General features: G+C 47.1%; 1 protein-coding gene across 8 annotated transcripts in view; it reads left to right on the forward strand.

Annotated features, from left to right (window-relative positions):
• The window catches only part of LOC113009022 (pleckstrin homology domain-containing family A member 5-like), a 163,361-nt gene that overhangs the window by 127,522 nt on the left and 18,566 nt on the right, over positions 1-17,273 (forward strand). For 4 of the 8 annotated variants that reach the window (XM_080291519.1, XM_080291522.1, XM_080291518.1 and 1 more), the window contains 9 exons: positions 1,830-1,910; positions 6,914-6,976; positions 7,062-7,142; positions 7,221-7,373; positions 8,769-8,870; positions 8,973-9,081; positions 9,619-9,662; positions 10,986-11,180; positions 11,494-11,623. In XM_080291519.1, coding sequence (XP_080147645.1) covers positions 1,830-1,910; positions 6,914-6,976; positions 7,062-7,142; positions 7,221-7,373; positions 8,769-8,870; positions 8,973-9,081; positions 9,619-9,662; positions 10,986-11,180; positions 11,494-11,623 — 958 coding nt within the window. The remainder of the gene's footprint in view (positions 1-1,829; positions 1,911-6,913; positions 6,977-7,061; positions 7,143-7,220; positions 7,374-8,768; positions 8,871-8,972; positions 9,082-9,618; positions 9,663-10,985; positions 11,181-11,493; positions 11,624-17,273) is intronic. The other 4 variants (XM_080291523.1, XM_080291525.1, XM_080291524.1 and 1 more) reach the window with 3 other exon arrangements.

The following is a 17,273-nucleotide window of genomic DNA, read 5'->3' on the forward strand; positions in this document are numbered from 1 at the left end:
AAGTATTGACACACCAATCGTGGCTCAAGAGTTGGCAGTTTGTCTTTTAATTGGAAGGCTGCCGGTTCGAGTCTCGGCTCCAACAGTCTCAGTCGTTGTGCCCTTGGGCGAGACACTTCACCCGTTGCCTACTGGTGGTGGTCAGAGGGCCCGGTGGCGCCAGTGTCCGGCAGCCTCGCCTCTGTCAGTGCGCCCCAGGGTGGCTGTGCTACAATGTAGCTGCCATCACCAGTGTGTGAATGGGTGGATGACTGTAGTGTAAAGCGCTTTTAGTCCTTAGGGACTAGTAAAGCGCTATTTACCATTTACCCCTCCAAATCATCAAAGTGACTTTCGTGGTCAAAGGTGTGAAGATTAAGCTCACAGGCATGCAGACTATTTGAGAATGGGTTGGTCTAAGGAGCTCAGTGAATTCCATCATGGTACCATATCGTGCCACCAGTGCACCCAGTACAGTTGTGAAATTTCCTTGCTGCTAAATAGTTCTCAGTCAACTGTTAGGGCTATTGGAACAAAGTGAAAAGGATTAGAAATCGCAGAAACTCAGTCACAAAGTAGAGGCTACATAAAATCAAAGAGTAAGGTCAGCGGGTGCAGAAATGACCAGTGTTCTGCAGAATCAGTCACTACAGACCTCCGACCTTCAGATTAGCTGAGGAACAGTGTCTAAAACCTTCATGGAATTGGTTTCCATAGCCGAGTATCTGCATCCAAGCCTTATATCACCGAGTGCAATGTAAAGCATCAGTTGAGTGCTGAATCACACTTTTCCTGGCAGTCCAATGGAGGAGAGCGATATTTGCCTGACTGCATTTACCAGTCGTAAAGTTTGTAAGATGGGGTATATAAGTATATAAGTTGGGATTTTTTTCTTTTTCTTTTTTTTTTTGAGGAGTTCAGCTCCTTTTTCCATTGAAAGCAACTCTTAATGCTTCACCACACCAAAACATTTTGGACAGTTTCATGCTCCCAGCTTTGTGGGATCAGTTTGAGAATTCCAGTTCCACTATAACTGCACAGCAGTGCACAAAGTATGGTCCATAGAGACATTAGTGAGCGAGCTTGTTATGGAAGAGATTAACTGAAGAGTCCTGATCTCAACCTGATAGAACTCTATTGAGATGAAAAAGAGCAGAGACTGCGAGCCGGGCCAAGTCCAACATCAGTGTCTGTCCTCACAAATGCACATCTCAAAGAATGGCCAAAAAATTCCCATAAACACGTTCCTAAACCTTGTGGAAAACCTTCCCAGGAGAACAGAAGCTGGTATAGCTGCAAAGGGAGGGCTGGCATCATATTTAACCCTATGGATTCAGAATAGGAAGTCACTCAAGTTTATATGCCTGTGAGTGCAAGCAAGCAGATACTTTTGGCAACATAGTGTATGTGCATTAAATCTGTGATTAGGTCAATCCTATGGGAGAACTGCAGTACCTCACCTGGGACAAATATCATTTGGTCCTTGGTCATACCTAGAAACCACTGACTCAATGAAGACTTGTTGTTTTTTAATTACATCCAAAAATCCAAAAGCACCTCCTTGGAGAAATATCATAAATATTGCTCTTTGGTTGTATACATGACCTGACATTTCTTTGCAGGTTATTATAGATTTGAGGTGAGAGTTAGGATTGATCAGAAAGGCTTTAGAATAAGATTGGTCAGAGGTGGAGTGACAGAACACTAAACTGTCACAGGTGTGTTTATCCTCCTTTTTGTCTTCCAGTTTTGTTTACAAAGCAGTTATTAAACAGTATTTCATCCTCCAGCAACAGTTATAGCTGTGTTATTACATCACTGTATCTTCTTTCTCCACGGCGCTCCGCTAGACGAAGGAGAATGAGCCTCTAATCTTCATGATTCACACTATGATTGAGAACTCTGCACCAAGGCCACAACTCTACCAGCAAGTAAGGTCTTAGGCAGGTTCTGGCTTGAGTCACTGTGCAGGCATCTCTGTTAGGGACGTGTCACACAGTCAACCTTCAGTTTATCTTTACATGCTGGAGCACCAAAGTTGCACGATTTCGTTCAGCAAGTCATTTATTTATTCATTTTTAAAGTGAAAAATCCCCTCTCAACATGAAATATCAAACATTTAGAGGAATATGCATTTATGAAACTATTGCTGCTGATAAATCTTGGTCGTTTGGTTTTCTTATCCAAAGTTTACGTCCAAGTTATTTCTTGCAGAACTCTATATTTTTGAATGAGGGGGAGCAGACTCAAGCCAGATGTTTCCAGTAGTTGTCTATCCACATCATCCCCTCCACTGTTAACCTAGTTATCATGTTTTGGATGCAGTCAGTTCATCTGTCAGTTGTTCCACAGTGATCCTTCCTATGTTTAACCTATTGCAATGTTTGAAGTGTATGTGACGTTCTTTTTGTTTCCTGCACATCTCATTTCACTGCTTTCCTTTCTTTATGCACCTGGAACTGAGCATGATTTGTGGCTGCAATGAGTGTCAGAGCGATGGCGTCTCCCGTCACACAGCAGTGTTTATTGTTGAGGTTTACTTGGGGAATGCTTGACTGGTTTAATGTGTTTGTATTACAGGTTTGTTTTTTTGAAAACTAAAAACTGACATGACATTTCAGGAAACCGTGTCAGATTTCTTTACAAGAATACCAAAGAATCTGTACATGGGTAGAAGCAGAAGGACACAGTTGGTCAATCTCAGGACAGTCGATGTTTTAGGTTGAGTTATAAGCTGGAACTGCTCTATATTGCCAAAAGTCTTCACTAACCCATCCAAACCGCTGAATTCATGTATAATCGTTTTACACAGGCTCATAAGGTCAACCACCAAGGCATGCAGAGTGGTTGCTTTCAGGAGCTCAGTGAAGTCCACTTTAGTACTGTGATAGGATGGGGCCTGGATGATTGAGTGTGCATCGAGACATAGTGCACAGAGGCTGCCAGCTTTCTGCTAAGTCAACCTCCACAGACCTCCAAACTTCAGCTTAGCTAGAGAGCAGAGCGCAGAGAACTTCCTGTGGGTTCCTGTGACCAAGCAGCTGCATTCAAGCACACTGCCGCTGTACTCTAGAGCAGTGGAGATGTGCTCTCTGGAGTGATGAATCATGCTTCTCCATTTGGCAAGCCAATGAACGAGTCTGGGTTTGGTTGTTGTCAGAAGAACTGTACTTGTCTGACTGCATTGTGCCAAGTTTGGTGGAGGGGGGATTATGGCATGGGGTTATCTCTGTGGACTTGGTTCCACTCTTTAGTCACTCATTAGTAAAAGTAGAATCTCTCGTGATCTGGGAATCACGCTTTTACTCTGCACACAGTTAATGGTACCTTCAAATTTTCCTTGTCACGAGACCACAACATGCTTGATTTGGCACATGCCCTTTTTGATGCACCCCCAAAGGAACTAGTAGCCATTTGCTTGCTACGTGAATTTATAAACCACTGCACTGTGGTTCTGCAGTGACAGCAGCAGAGATCATTAGAGCAGGGATGTTTTCAACACACTTGAGCTTTCCCTGAGACCACAGATTGGTAATTTTACATTTCTGTTTATGCACAAACTAAACAAACAGGTAGAAAATGTTAGTCAGTGAGCTTTACAGGTGATGTTAGGTTTTTGTTGTTTTTTAAACTTCTAAGAGACTTCTTAACTTTAAGAGAATTTTTGATTTTCAGTGTGAAGCAGGAGACAGACTCGTGGGCTGTTTCCTGTTGTTACCTAACACACGTCTAAGACATTTATTTGTTAGGCATTTTTTTCTGATCCATTACATAAAGTATCCAGTTAAAATGTGAAGCTGGATCAGCCCTGCATGTACAAGGATGCCAGCTGCCGTTAAACCCCGAAGAAGAAGAAGCTGTGTCTGTATCCCAATTCAGGGTCTGCAGCCTTAAAGTACGCAGCCTCAACGATCCTCAAGGGCCGCGTACTCAAAGACCGCTAAGGCCGGAAGTGCGAGGCTTGTGAAATGGACGGTCTAGCCTCCGTTGCACTGCCCAGGTTGCCTAGCAACCATGATACTAACAGCTGGAAACGTGTCATACAGCTTTGTTTGACAGAGATGAAGGAGAAAATCTTTTGTTCATTTGTTTGTTTCTACATGAGCTTTGATCATTCTCTGATTAAGCTCAGCTATTGACTGAAGTATATTTTAAAGTAAAGGCTTTAAAACCAAGTTAGTACAAACGTCACTAATGTCACATGACTTTGCCGACATGTGGCCAACAGTAATGTTTAATGTTCTTCGTTATTAAACATTTGCACATAAATAAGTGACATAATATTCAGTACTTAAAGTTTACTCTTCGGGCGCCCCTCATCCGCCGTTTTTTTCCGGCAAAATTATCCACACCCACCGCCGCGCTATGCATTCTGGGATATGTTGGGCCACGAAGTCTACACCGCCATGTCCTTAAAGTTCAGGGAAATGAAGGACGCATTTGAGGGCCGCATTTCGAGCAGCCTTCGAATTGGGACAGCCTTTGTTGCGTCGCGGTGACGTAATCGGCCTTAAAATGCGGCCTTTAAGGCTGCAGACCCTGAATTGGGATACAGCCTGTGTCCCAGAATTCATAGCGCAGCCCAGCTCAGTTTCCAACAATGGCGGCAGCTAGTTAGTTTTAATATTACTCTTATTATTCTTTCTGGGTCACAAAATAAACGTTTAACATATTTTCAGGCGAGAATGTAGCTGTGTAAACCTCAAATATCTGCTCAGTTTATCAGGACACCGCATATTTTCAAAAGCGCTCCGACGTTTTCAGAGACGTCTGTTACCCACTAGCTCGATAGCTAGCCGGGGGCTAGGTCACTAGAGCCGTGAGAACACCGGACTCCCAGCAAATCGTTTTCAAACCCACCGCCGTCTTTCACTACTCAGGTTAAACATATATATAAGTCTCTTAGATAACTTAACAATGTTATTGTTTGCCTTTTTTAGTATTTTATTTGTTGCTGAGTAAATCGGTTTGGCTGAGATTAAAGTTATAGTTTTTACACAGCTGAATAAACATCAAGCAGACAGCTGATTATCAGAAGTGTGAGATGCTCAAGAATTTACTCCGGTGTCCTGTTATATTTTAGATAGCAAGGAGTTTATTAAACTTCACCGAAACAATCTGCAAATTTCATTAAAATTTAATAAACTATCATCTTGTCTTTATTTTTAGTTAGCACAGACCTTAAACACTTCAAGCTGTAAGCTAATGATAGTTATATAAGAGCAGATGCTGCTGGTGCAATAAGCTGTACGTTTAACGTCCAATGGATGATGATCTGATTAGTCGACTAATCGCAAAAATAATGTGTGACTAGTCGACTATCAAAGTAATCGTTTGTGGCAGCCCTACTTTGTATAGTGAACACCGGTCATTTTCTGGGACAGTTGTTTGGGACTGATTCCAACAAAAAGTTGCCTTAAAAAAAGGTTGACTTGTTTCTTGGTAGAGCACAACCTCATTGCTGCAAATCAGACTAAAGTGTAGGAGGCAATATGTAAGAGTTTGTTTATCAGCATATTATAGTTTGCTGAAGCTACGCTGGCGATGCGTGTTTGTACTTTCTAATGTGATCCACAGCAGCCGTGGTAACATCTGGGTAAGCAGCTTCAAGCAGGATTAGTAAATATCAACAATATCCCATCATCACTGCATCATTTCATGCTCTTGTAATAAACAACAAGTGTAATATGAACAATTTTTGCCCACTGTATTCAGGAAAGACAAATCCTGACACAATAATTTATATCATGTGGGATTAAATTAAACACACAGTCAAAAGTTTGGACATGCTTTCTCATTTCATGTTTTTTTATTTTATTTTCATGAATATTTATATTGCAGATTCTCACTGAAGGCATCAAACTACGGATGAACGCATGTGGAATTATGTAGGAAACAAAGATGTGTGAAATAACATGTTGTATATCTTAGATTCTTCCTGATATCCACCCTTTGATTCCTGCTTCGCTCACTCTTGGCGTCTCCGTGAGCTTCATGAGGTCGTCTCCTGAAATGGTTTCCAACAGTGTTGAAGGAGTTCCCAGAGATGCTGAGGACTTGTTGGTCCGTTGCCTTCACTCTGCGCTCCATCCCAAACCATCTCCACTGGGTTTAGGTCAGGTGACTGTGTACGCCATCCATTCACCTTTTCTGCAGGTGGAACCAAAGATCTCAGATTTAGACTTATCTCTAATCTGAGCTGCTGTTAACTTGTGATTTCTGAGGCTGGTGACTCGGATGAATGAGGGACTCTTGGTCTTCCTTTCCTGGGGCGTCCTCATGTGAGACGGTTTCATCGTAGTCTTGATGTTTTTGCGACTCCACTTGGACACATTCAAAGTTTTAGCAATTTTCCAACTGACTGATCTTCAGTTCTTAAAGTAATGATGGCCTGTTGTTTCTCTTTTCTTAGCTGACTGGTTCTTGCCATAATATGAATTCTAACAGTCTGTGTAGCAACCTGACTTCTGCACAACACACCTGATGGTCCCAACCCCATTAAGAAGGCAACAAATTCCACAAACGAACCCTGACAGGCTCACCTGCCGGGTGAAGCCGTTTCCGGTGACAACATCATGAAGCTCGCTGAGAGAAGGCCGAGGGTTTGCCGCGCTGTCAACAAAGCAAAGAGCAGCTACTTACAGAAATCAAAAATATAAAACATAGTTTTTCCTTTGCTACATGAGTCCATATATCTTACTTCATATATCTGATGTCAGTTTGTATCTATAATGTAGAAAGTAGCAAAAATAACGACAACAAATGAGAAGGCGAGTCCAAACTTTTGACTGTTAGTGTATAACAAGTCGAGAAGTAATCCCTGAATGCATTCTGTGACATTTCTTAATATTTTTTGAAAAACTGACCTGGAGCTCTCCGTTGTACCAGATGTGTTGCCCCTTAGTGTCCATCTCTGACTGTTTCTCTTCTTCAGACGAGTTCAGATGACTACAAAGACGGCGCCTTCGTCCAGCGCCCAGAGGAGGCTGACATAGATGTAAGACGGCCGCAGCTCTCAGTGAAATGATTGACACGTTTCAAAGACACGTTTACTGATGGGCATGTTTGTGTGGCTGTGTTAGACCAAGCTGAGCAGACTGTGTGAGCAGGACAAAGCAGTGAGGATGCAGGAGGAGAAACTGCAGCAGCTACACAGAGAGAAGGTACAGCTGTGCACTCTGTGCATGTGTGTTGCTCTCTTTGCGGATATGCAGTAATAATTTTTGTGTGTTGTGTGGCAGCACACTCTGGAGACAGCGCTGCTGTCTGCCAGTCAGGAGCTGAGTGAACAGAGTGACACCAATGCAGCAGCCACACAGAGCCTGGTCCAACAGAGAGATGTGCTGCAAAATGGGCTGCTCAGCACCTGCAGGGAGCTGTCCCGAGTCAGCACTGTGAGCATGCATGCTCTCACACATCACCACCCGACACGTAGGGACATTTATGCTTGGAAAAGCAGCCACAGTTTTATGGAATAGGACTTGCTACTGAATATTTATTGCGTGTCTCACAGTGGAACATCACCTAGACTCCTTATGGAGAGTAAAAATCAGCTTTTACTGGCGTTACTGTGATACATGCTGGTAAGGTTATTGATTAGCTTTTACTCTTCATTTAATTTCCTTGATAAACACCAGAATATACAAACCCAAATATACATTTCTTTACAACAATAATACTTCTGCACTGCTGTTACAGACGCGTTTCCTGATGATTACAGAGTAAGAAAATGTTTTGTTCTTTGACCAGTCACAGTACTGGGAAAGCCTCCTTTCAACTCCAAGAACACCAGCATGTAGCGCAGCCGAAGCCTTTGTTTCCATAGCGGTGTGGCTTCCACTGTGTTTATGTTTGTGACAGCTTTGATGTGAACAACAGTGAAGGAAACAGAATCAGGTGACGGTTATATATCTGCATTTTAAATCTTTTATTTTGTGTTTTTTTTAGTGGTGCATGTTCTAAATATAACAAATAAGCTCCTAAATATGGGCTCAAAATGTGGTCATAAATATTTTGTACTTGTAAAAAAGATTTGTATGTGTAAAAAAGATTTCTAACCACTGATATACCACAACTTTTTCCTTTCAACAGCTACTGAAAGTTAGGGGACCTAGCTGCTATCAGATATTTATATAGAGATCCTCCAGCTTCAAACTGTATCACCCTTCAAGGACCTGCAGTTCAAAAAAGCGCCCCTCCGACAGCCAAACCCATCTGTTCTCTGATTGGATTGTTACATTTGTGATTGACATGACATTGACCAATCAGATGAAAGGAAGAAAAATAGGGTCAAAATTCGTACTTGTAACTTGCAGGGTTTTTTTGGCTAAGTCCACACACAAATTCTTTTTACACATGCAAATCTTTTTTACAAGTACAAAATATTTATGACCACATTTTGAGCCCATACCTAAAGGCTGGATCTACTCTAGCTACACTGTGAGTGGTCACACACTGGATCGGGGCTCTAAGAGATCCATCCTCTAAACCATACCCTGCATATCCTATGCAGCCAGTCTAATGATAGTAGATGGGAATCCACATGATTGTGCAGGAAGTCTTTTCAGGAACAAGCACAAGTTCAGTCTTTGCTCGGCTGCAGATTTCGGGGTCTCTGGTCCTTGTGTCTGTTGGTTTAGGACTGATGTACCGGGGGAACTCACAGAAATGCCACGCAAACCTGACAGACGAGAAAGAGGGCAAAGGTTCCTGAACCTAAAAGAGGAGACACGGGAAAGAAAACCCGCACAGATAAACACAAACCGACTGCTGTTGGTGTCCTGTTTCAGGAGCTAGAGTGCTCCTGGAGGGAGTACGACCTACTGGAAGCAGATGTTACTCTGGCCAAATCCAACCTACTGGAACAGCTGGAGGCCCTGGGCAGCCCACAGGTAGCACGCACACACACACACACACACACACACACACTCTTACTTTACACGGTGGTTAACTTTGAACAGAATATTTGGATGTGTGTCTCTGTGTGTCTTCAGACAGAGCCTCCAAGTCAGCGGCACATTCAGATCCAGAAAGAGCTGTGGAGGATCCAGGATGTGATGGAGGCGCTGTCCAAGAGCAAACCCCAGCGGAGCACAAATAGCAGTGAGGCCCTCCCTCAGCACCTCCACCATCACATTCTTACGTTCTTGCTGTCATTACACGGCTCTGCCAACAATACACTGACACACTGTGAGACCCGGTGATGCTGACAGCCTAGCTGCTGTTTTTAATATACACGTAAACATGTTAATATTGTCTTTGCCGTCATTGTTCTCGTGTTGGCATGAAGTGAAATATCTCCGTGCATCCGTGTCCATTTCACACACACAAAGCGTGAAATGGACACGGTGGCCCTGTGTGTGCGTTTTCTGCATAGGGTCCTTGTTATAGACTATTTTTTGTGATTCTGTGATATCGCGTCTTTAGCCTTCTGGTTAAATCTACCCTGTTAATATTCTGCTTTGGCTTGTCAGTAAATCTATGTTGTGTTTTCTGTGCGTTACAAAGTGTTGGATACCTGAAAGATGAGGAAGATGTAGAACTCCATTTTGCAGCGGCACCTGATGCATTCACGTATCTTCAGTGATCGCAAACTTCTTCACTTCTGTCTCTTTTCTCCAATTTCTGTCTGTTTAATAGGTTTTCTTGGTTCAAAGCCACTCAGCATCCAGCAGAAGAATGAGGTACGGCAGTGTGCACATTACACCCCTGTCACATGATTCTGTTTTAGTTACGTTTGTTTTGACTTCAGAGATTTCTGGCGTCTTTCTAGCCCAACCAAGATGGCTTTGTTTGAGCTCCAGCTGAAGGGTTAGCATGAAGCACGTGGTCAAATTGTTCAGCAGGAGTGTGTGTGATGGCTTTGCTGTCTGTTGTTTCACAGCTGAATAGAGATTGTGTAGCTCAAAGGTTTCGTACTGGACAGGTCGATGTTTGAGTTCAGTGTAGAAATCCGCTCGCTCAGCTGTTTTTGTGGCGTTTCAGGTTTGTCCGTTTCCACAGATACTTTCCATGATGCTGGTGAGATTAGCTTCTTCAGTTACAGCGGTGCCTCGCTATAACACGGTGCACCTTTTGCAGCATTGCTGTTTCGTGGATTTTTTTGTGCACAATTTTGCATGCTTTTTTTTTTTTTACAGCACATTGTGTTCTGTGTCCTGATTGGCTGTAGACAAGTGTCAATCAATCTTGTGCCGTGTCCCCTGTACAGTACAGAATGTGTTCAGCTTGTCCAATTTACATAAATCTTTGATCAGTAGCAGCGTGACTCCGAAGTGCTGCACTGTATGTTTGTAAGTTTTCTCTGACGAACACGACAATGTCGACGAAACGTCGTCACCTGCAGGTGTGTTTGGTTTCATTCTGTAATACTGGACTTTCTACGAAGGTTTGAACTTTGAGAGTTTAAACAACAGAGAAAAGTGTGAAAATGTTCCTGCCTGTGCGAGAAAAGTTTATAAACTGTGTAGGGACGGGTTTTACAGCCTTAACCCATCTATAATAATTGTAAAAAACAAAGTTGGCTACTTCACGGATTTCACTTATCGCGGGTTATTTTTAGAACGCAACTCCCACGATGAACGAGGGACCGCGGTCCTGTAGAGTATGCGCTCGATGGCGAGTAGCAGACAGAGTGAACAGGTGTAAAACTAAAAATAAAGTCCTGTCCCGTCTCACGGAACCAGATATTTCACTCTTACCGTAGCTCTTTACATGTCGTTAGGATGCGTGTTTACCGCTAACACTGATATGTTCCATTAATAACATACTTATAGTGTAGTTTGTGTTGTTGTCGTTGTGAATGCACCCATAACAGCAAGTCTCAGAAGAACACATTTGGAGTCAGAGTGATGTTTGAGTATTTCCAGCACAAGCCGAGGTGTCTCCATCCCAGTTTGCAGAAACTGGTCCAGTCAGGCTGAGTGTTCTTGGTGACGAGCAGCATTTGTACAGCATGACAGGAGCGCTGTCCTTTCTTTGAGCCCCGTTGTGTTAACTGTCTACAGGCAGTCACTCAGCCACTCAGTCCTCCCAAGGAGGGCAACAGCGTACCCCCCCGCCCGCCTCTCCCCCAGTACTACGACTCATCAGACCGCCCCCCTCAAGTGCCCCCCCACCACTCGCACCGTGGTGGCCCCATGCCCTCCCACAATTATCGTCCTGAAGACCGCAAAACCGGCACCAGGAATGGAGCACACAGTGTAAGAATCGCTGAACGCGTTCATGCCCCACCCTCTCCCGACCACATCAGCCCCCAACATCCTCAGTTTGCTGTGACTGGCACACTTCAGTACACCGAGCCAATGCACCCGAGCTCCTCATTTCACAGGATTCAGTGTTCTCAGCCATCTCTCGCCTTTTATTTCCAGACCCCATCCTAAAGAATAAATTCATGTGCATCTGTTCCTCAACAAGTTCAAATACATCTAATTCATATCAGTGTTATGTGTGCCTGACTGAACTTGTGTATGAATGTATTCTTATCCTGAGATTTCCTTCCTATTGCACTCAAAGCAAGCTCCAGATTACCGGCTATATAAGAGCGAGCCAGAGCTGACCACGGTGAACGAGGAAGTGGACGAGGCCAACGGTGAAGAGAAGGACAAGGCTGAGACTGAAAGTAAAGACGGCGCATCATCCAAAGGTACATTTATTAATCAGTGTGTGACTCTCAGTGGTAGCCTCATTCTCGCTGCACTGTTTTTACTGTGCTTTAAAGAAGCTGGCGTTTCGTGACGGGGTGTGGCTTGGCTGCAGAGGGGGTGGAGCAGTGGGTTCGGGGCACTGATGTCTGGATTGGGCTGAGCGGGTCCCTCTGGCGGGCTGACCCCTGCAGCCGAGCCACAAGCCACACTTATTATAAAAGTTGCCCGCTGGATTTAACTAAGCAAATAGGTTCGAGCCTCCTGTTGGACAGTTACTGCATGGGCGATTATCAGCTGGCAACAAGTTATTCAACCCCAACTGGTGCAATGAGTTGCTTCACATTTCATAAACAACCATGTCGAAAGATGCATATCGTGGTTGTGGAAAAGATGTTAGTGTGTTTGAGAAGGGTCAAATCATTGGTATGCATCAAGCAGAGAAAACATCCAAGGAGACTGCAGAAACTACACAAATTGGGTTAAGAACTGTCCGACGCATTATTAAAAAGTGGAAGGATAGTGGGGATCCATGGTCTTCGAGGAAGAAGTGTGGTGATTGTGATCGGCAATCAATTAAACGTTTGGTGAAATCAAATCGAAGAAAAACAACAGTAGAACTCAGGGCTATGTTTAATAGTGAATGTAAGAGCATTTCCACCAGCACAATGGGAAGCTCAAGGAATTGGGATTGAACAGCTGTGTAGCCATAATAAAACCAGTAATCAGAGAGGCAAACCGGGAAAAAGGCTTCAGTTTGCTAGCAAGCATAAAGACTGGACTCTGGAGCAATGGAAGAAGGTCATGTGGTCTGATGAGTCCAGACTTACCCTGTTCTAGAGGGATGGGCGCATCGGGGTAAGAGGAGAGGCAGATGGAGTGATGCCCCCGTCATGCCTGGTGCCTACAAGCCTGTGGTCTGGGGTTGCTGCAGTTGGTCAGGTCTAGGTTCAGCAACAGCATGTGCTCCAAGAAGGAGGTCCGCTGACTCCCTGAATGACCAGGTTATCCCATCAATGGGTTTCTTCTTCTCTGATGGCACGGGCATATTTCCAAGGTGACAATGCCAGGATTCATCTGGCTCAAACTGTGAAAGCGTGGCTCTGGGAGCATGAGACATCCTTTTCACACACATTGACTGGCCACCAGAGTCCAGACCTTAACCCCATTAAGACTCTTTGGGATGCTGGAGAAGGCTTTGCACAGCGGTCAGACTCCACCATCATCAGTGCAAGTTCTTGGTGACAAATTAATGCAACACTGGATGGAAATAAATGTTGTGACATTGCAGAAGCTTGTGGAGACAATGCCACAGCAGATGCATGCCGTAATCAAAGCTAAAGGCAGTGTCATGTTTCGGCCGTGTGGCAGGCAGGATGAGGACCCAAATTGCAAACTCACAGACACGGGGGATAAACTCAAAATGCAGCTTTATTGCTGACAGGTGATAAACAATAACGATGATACAAAAGCAATGCAAAACTACACTAAACTGGGAAAAGCTAAAGTAACATATACCGGAAGACACGGGGAGAACCACACACGGCATGAGGGAGAACGCGACACCGAACAGAGGGAGACTCAGACAGAAATACACAGAGGGTTAACGAGGAAAGTGGGAACACACGGGGAACACAGGTGACACTGATAATCATAACGAGACAGGGCGGGGTGAACTGAACATGACATGTACAGGCACAGAGGTTCAGGCAGGAGGAGAGAGAGCACGGGGAAAACACAGACATAACGGGCTGGGGAAACATGAAATAACCACAAAGGGAGACGAGGGCTCATAAATACATAGAGGGCACACAGGGGGGGGAGAGAGAGCACGGGAGAACTTAGACATGATGGGCAGGGGAAACATGGAATAAAACATAAGGAGAGACGAGGGCTCACAGATACACAGAGGGGCACACAGGGGGTAAAAGCCATGAAGGGAAAACACTTAGGGAACAACACAACAGGGCAACTCAGAAAACATGGCCTAAATAAGGAACGAAATACAAAAATACAAGGAACTAAGAATACTGGGCCCACATGGCCCAGGACCATGACATCACCCCCCCCTAAAGGGCTGGCCCCCGACAGCCCAAACCCGAAAAACAAAACAAAAACAGAAAACAACCCACCCAGGGCGGGAGGCGGGGGACCAGGACGGAGGGACCAGAACGGGAAACAAAACAAACAACAGAAAACACAGGAGCTCATGACCATAGTCCAAATAAAGTTCAGGGGGCCGACCCAGAGCCCACAGGCACAAGAGTTCACGGGTCACACGGTCGGGGGGCCGACCAGGCGGGTGGCACAGGTGACAGAGCTGGTCCGGAGGCCGGCCGTGCGGAAGGCAGCGGCGGCGGCGAAGGAGACGACGGAGCAGTTCAGGAGGCCGGCCGCGCGGAAGGCAGCGGCGGCGGCGAGGGAGACGACGGAGCAGTTCAGGAGGCCGGCCGCGTGGAAGGCAGCGGCGGCGGCGAGGGAGACGACGGAGCAGTTCAGGAGGCCGGCCGCGCGGAAGGCAGCGGCGGCTCTCCAGTGTCAGGCGTGCTGGCCATGGCCCGGTGGGCACAGGACCAGACGAAGCACAGGCTGAAGACTCAGAGGCTGGACCAGACGAAGCACAGGCTGAAGACTCAGAGGCTGGACCAGACGAAGCACAGGCCGAAGACTCAGAGGCTGGACCAGACGAAGCACAGGCTGAAGATTCAGAGGCTGGACCAGACGAAGCACAGGCTGAAGATTCAGAGGCTGGACCAGACGAAGCACAGGCTGAAGACTCTGAGGCTGGGCCAGACGAGGACGAAGACTCTGAGGCTGGGCCAGACGAGGACGAAGACTCTGAGGCTGGGCCAGACGAGGACGAAGGCTCTGAGGCTGGGCCAGACGAGGACGAAGGCTCTGAGGCTGCAGAGGATGAAGGCTCTGAGGCTGCAGCTGACGAAGCACAGGCTGGAGCTGCAGCTGACGAAGCACAGGCCGGAGCTGCAGCTGACGAAGCAGAGGCGGAGGCTGGACCAGGCGTGGCAGAAGCAGAAGGTGGCTGGATGGGCTCCTCGGGCCCTCCAGCAGACGTGGCATGGTGCTGGATGGGCTCCTCGGGCCCTCCAGCTGACGTGGCGTGAGGCCGGATGGGCTCCTCGGGCCCTCCAGCTGACGTGGCGTGAGGCCGGATGGGCTCCTCGGGCCCTCCAGCTGACGAGGCATGAGGCTGGTGCGGTTCTCCTGAACCCCCAGCTGACGAGGAAGGTTGCTGAACGGGCCCCTCGGACCCTCCAGCGGAGACAGGAGGCTGAACGGGCCCCTCGGACCCTCCAGCTGACGTGGCAATAGGCCGGCTGCGTTCACATGACATCTTATAGGTATCAGTCCAGAAACAAACAGGCGTGAGATGTCTTGAGGCAGAGACCAGCCCAGTCACTGCAAGACTCATGTTAGTTGACATAATAGGTTCAGAAGCAGAAAGCCCTGTGTCTACATTCCGCCCTTCAGACTCAATCAATGACATAACGTTATGGCACAGGTAAGCAGGGTCAGCCACAGGGAAAACAAGGATTACTATATTACCCACAAAAACATGACTTAAACCTCCAGGGGGAAGTCCCTGGGTGAACATGAGATATTCAGATATGGATCTGGGTGATGAGAATTGACCAGTCTGATAGCGGTAAGTGGTACATTGACTTGGGACCACGCTAGAGGTGGACTGTAACTCAAGGGTGTTATGTAGAGTGTGTGGTGAAATGGGTATGGATAATGCTGTGCTAGCAACCATAGCCGAGACGGGTGACATTTCCGGCTGTGTGCTGGTGTTAACATTAACCTTGGGACTCAAAACCCTGTCCGATAATGTGCTCACAGAAACCTCGGAGAACTGTGTCAAAGTAACTCCGTGAGGGGACGCTACATGGTCATTAATAGTGGAATTGTATCCCCTGGTCTCAGACTCAATCCTCTGAGTAGAGGCGGCAGGGATGGAGGTAAACAGTCCAAAAACACCCTGCTCACGACTGTGGGGAAAACAGAATTTAGGTGGGGACATTTCACAGTTCGTGTTACCCTGATTAGAATCCCTGTTGTCACCTTTAAGTCCCAACATGAGGTCATGACCAGCATTCTTATTTTTAAGTTCATTGGACACAGGAGCAGCAGGCAAAACATGATCACACCTCGTCTCACCCTCCGTTCTTATCTGCTCTGCGACATGACCCTCCTCTAAAAAGTCCTCACTCGCTGTGAAAGCACAAGTGTCTACTTTAAGCACCTCGTAGGTGAGCAGAGCAGACTCAGGAAGGGAGGCGTTAGCCACAGGCAACTCAGCTTTAGATGGAACCCCAGGCGAAGCAACGGACAACGGAGGAAATTCCTCCCCCCCTCTTGTCACACAATTAGCTTTTAGGTCTGTGGAGGTCTCCCTCCCTCCAAGTATTACACCAGAGGTCCCTGCCAAATCACTAGGTCTGTCTACGGGTGTCTTCGGGGCAAAATCTCTGGGCGGCGGCCCGGTTAGCACTGTATTACTCAGCTTACAGTTAGCACTGGCTGTCTCTGAAATAGTGTCATTGTTTTCGCTGCAAGAAAAACACGGAACAGGGGATTCCCCGGTCGGCTCAGAGGCTGGACCGTCAAACTCCTGTTCCGGTGGCGGTGACGAGAACACAGGCTGAGGTTCTCCAGTGCTGGGATTTACAGTCTGTGTGGGTCTTACTCCCTGTTCATGGAAGCCAGACGAACTGACCACATCAGTCACAGTACTGGAGTCCGCCGCCTCCACACTATGTGTCTCCTTTAATGGTGACCCTTGAATCTGTAAACTTGAATCTAGTTCCTCTTCTACGGCTTCAACGGAGGCTGGTGATGGGAGAGTGCGTTCACTCACCTCCGGTTGTCGCGCAGCACGACGGGGACGCGAACGCCGTTTCTGCTTGACTGCAGCTCCCGATGAACCAGACAACGGTGCTTCATGCGCACCGGGCGGCGTCGCAGAGGCTGGTGAACTGGGTGCTGATGGAGCGGTAGATGAGAGTTCCTGGAAGCTCAGGGGACCCCCGAGAGCCAGGCGGGTTCCCCGGAAGATCTCCTCATAGTCAGGAGCTAGCCACGGCTTCCACCGGAGCTCTTCATCCAGTTGATCGCATGCTGCACGCTGCCGCTCCTCCAGGTCGAAATCCATGACCTCCCCCGCCTCCTCGTGTGGCTCGTTGGAGGGCGAAACATGCCGTAGCGCTGGGCGACGGCGACGCGAACGCCGCTTCCTCTTTGAGGTGGTCATGGATGAAACTTCGATTTCTGTGGCGACCGGCTCCTCGTCTTCTGACCACATCCGTGCCAGATAGGAAGCGGAAGACGGGTAGGTCGGTCGAGGCGGTGAGGGTGAACGACTGAGCTGTGACAGCGAAGTGGAAACCGGCGAGTAGAGGGACGGCGCCAGCGTAGAGGAGTGTGGTGCCGTGGCGAACTTCAGCGTGCCGACTTGTATGCTTACAGCAGGCGGAGGGGAGGCTGCGCGGCCACGGGGCTGTGGTGACGCAGTCCGCACACCGGACCGCTGATGCTGCCGAGGGCAGGCTGGGAGGATGGTGCGGAGGAAGTCCGAGATCAGAGGGGGTAGCGCCTCCCATAACCAGGGAAAAACCGTGACGCTTGTCCCCAACG

Source organism: Astatotilapia calliptera, chromosome 17 (assembly GCF_964374335.1).
Source record: "Astatotilapia calliptera chromosome 17, fAstCal68.1, whole genome shotgun sequence".
In the NCBI taxonomy this organism is placed as follows: domain Eukaryota; kingdom Metazoa; phylum Chordata; class Actinopteri; order Cichliformes; family Cichlidae; genus Astatotilapia; species Astatotilapia calliptera.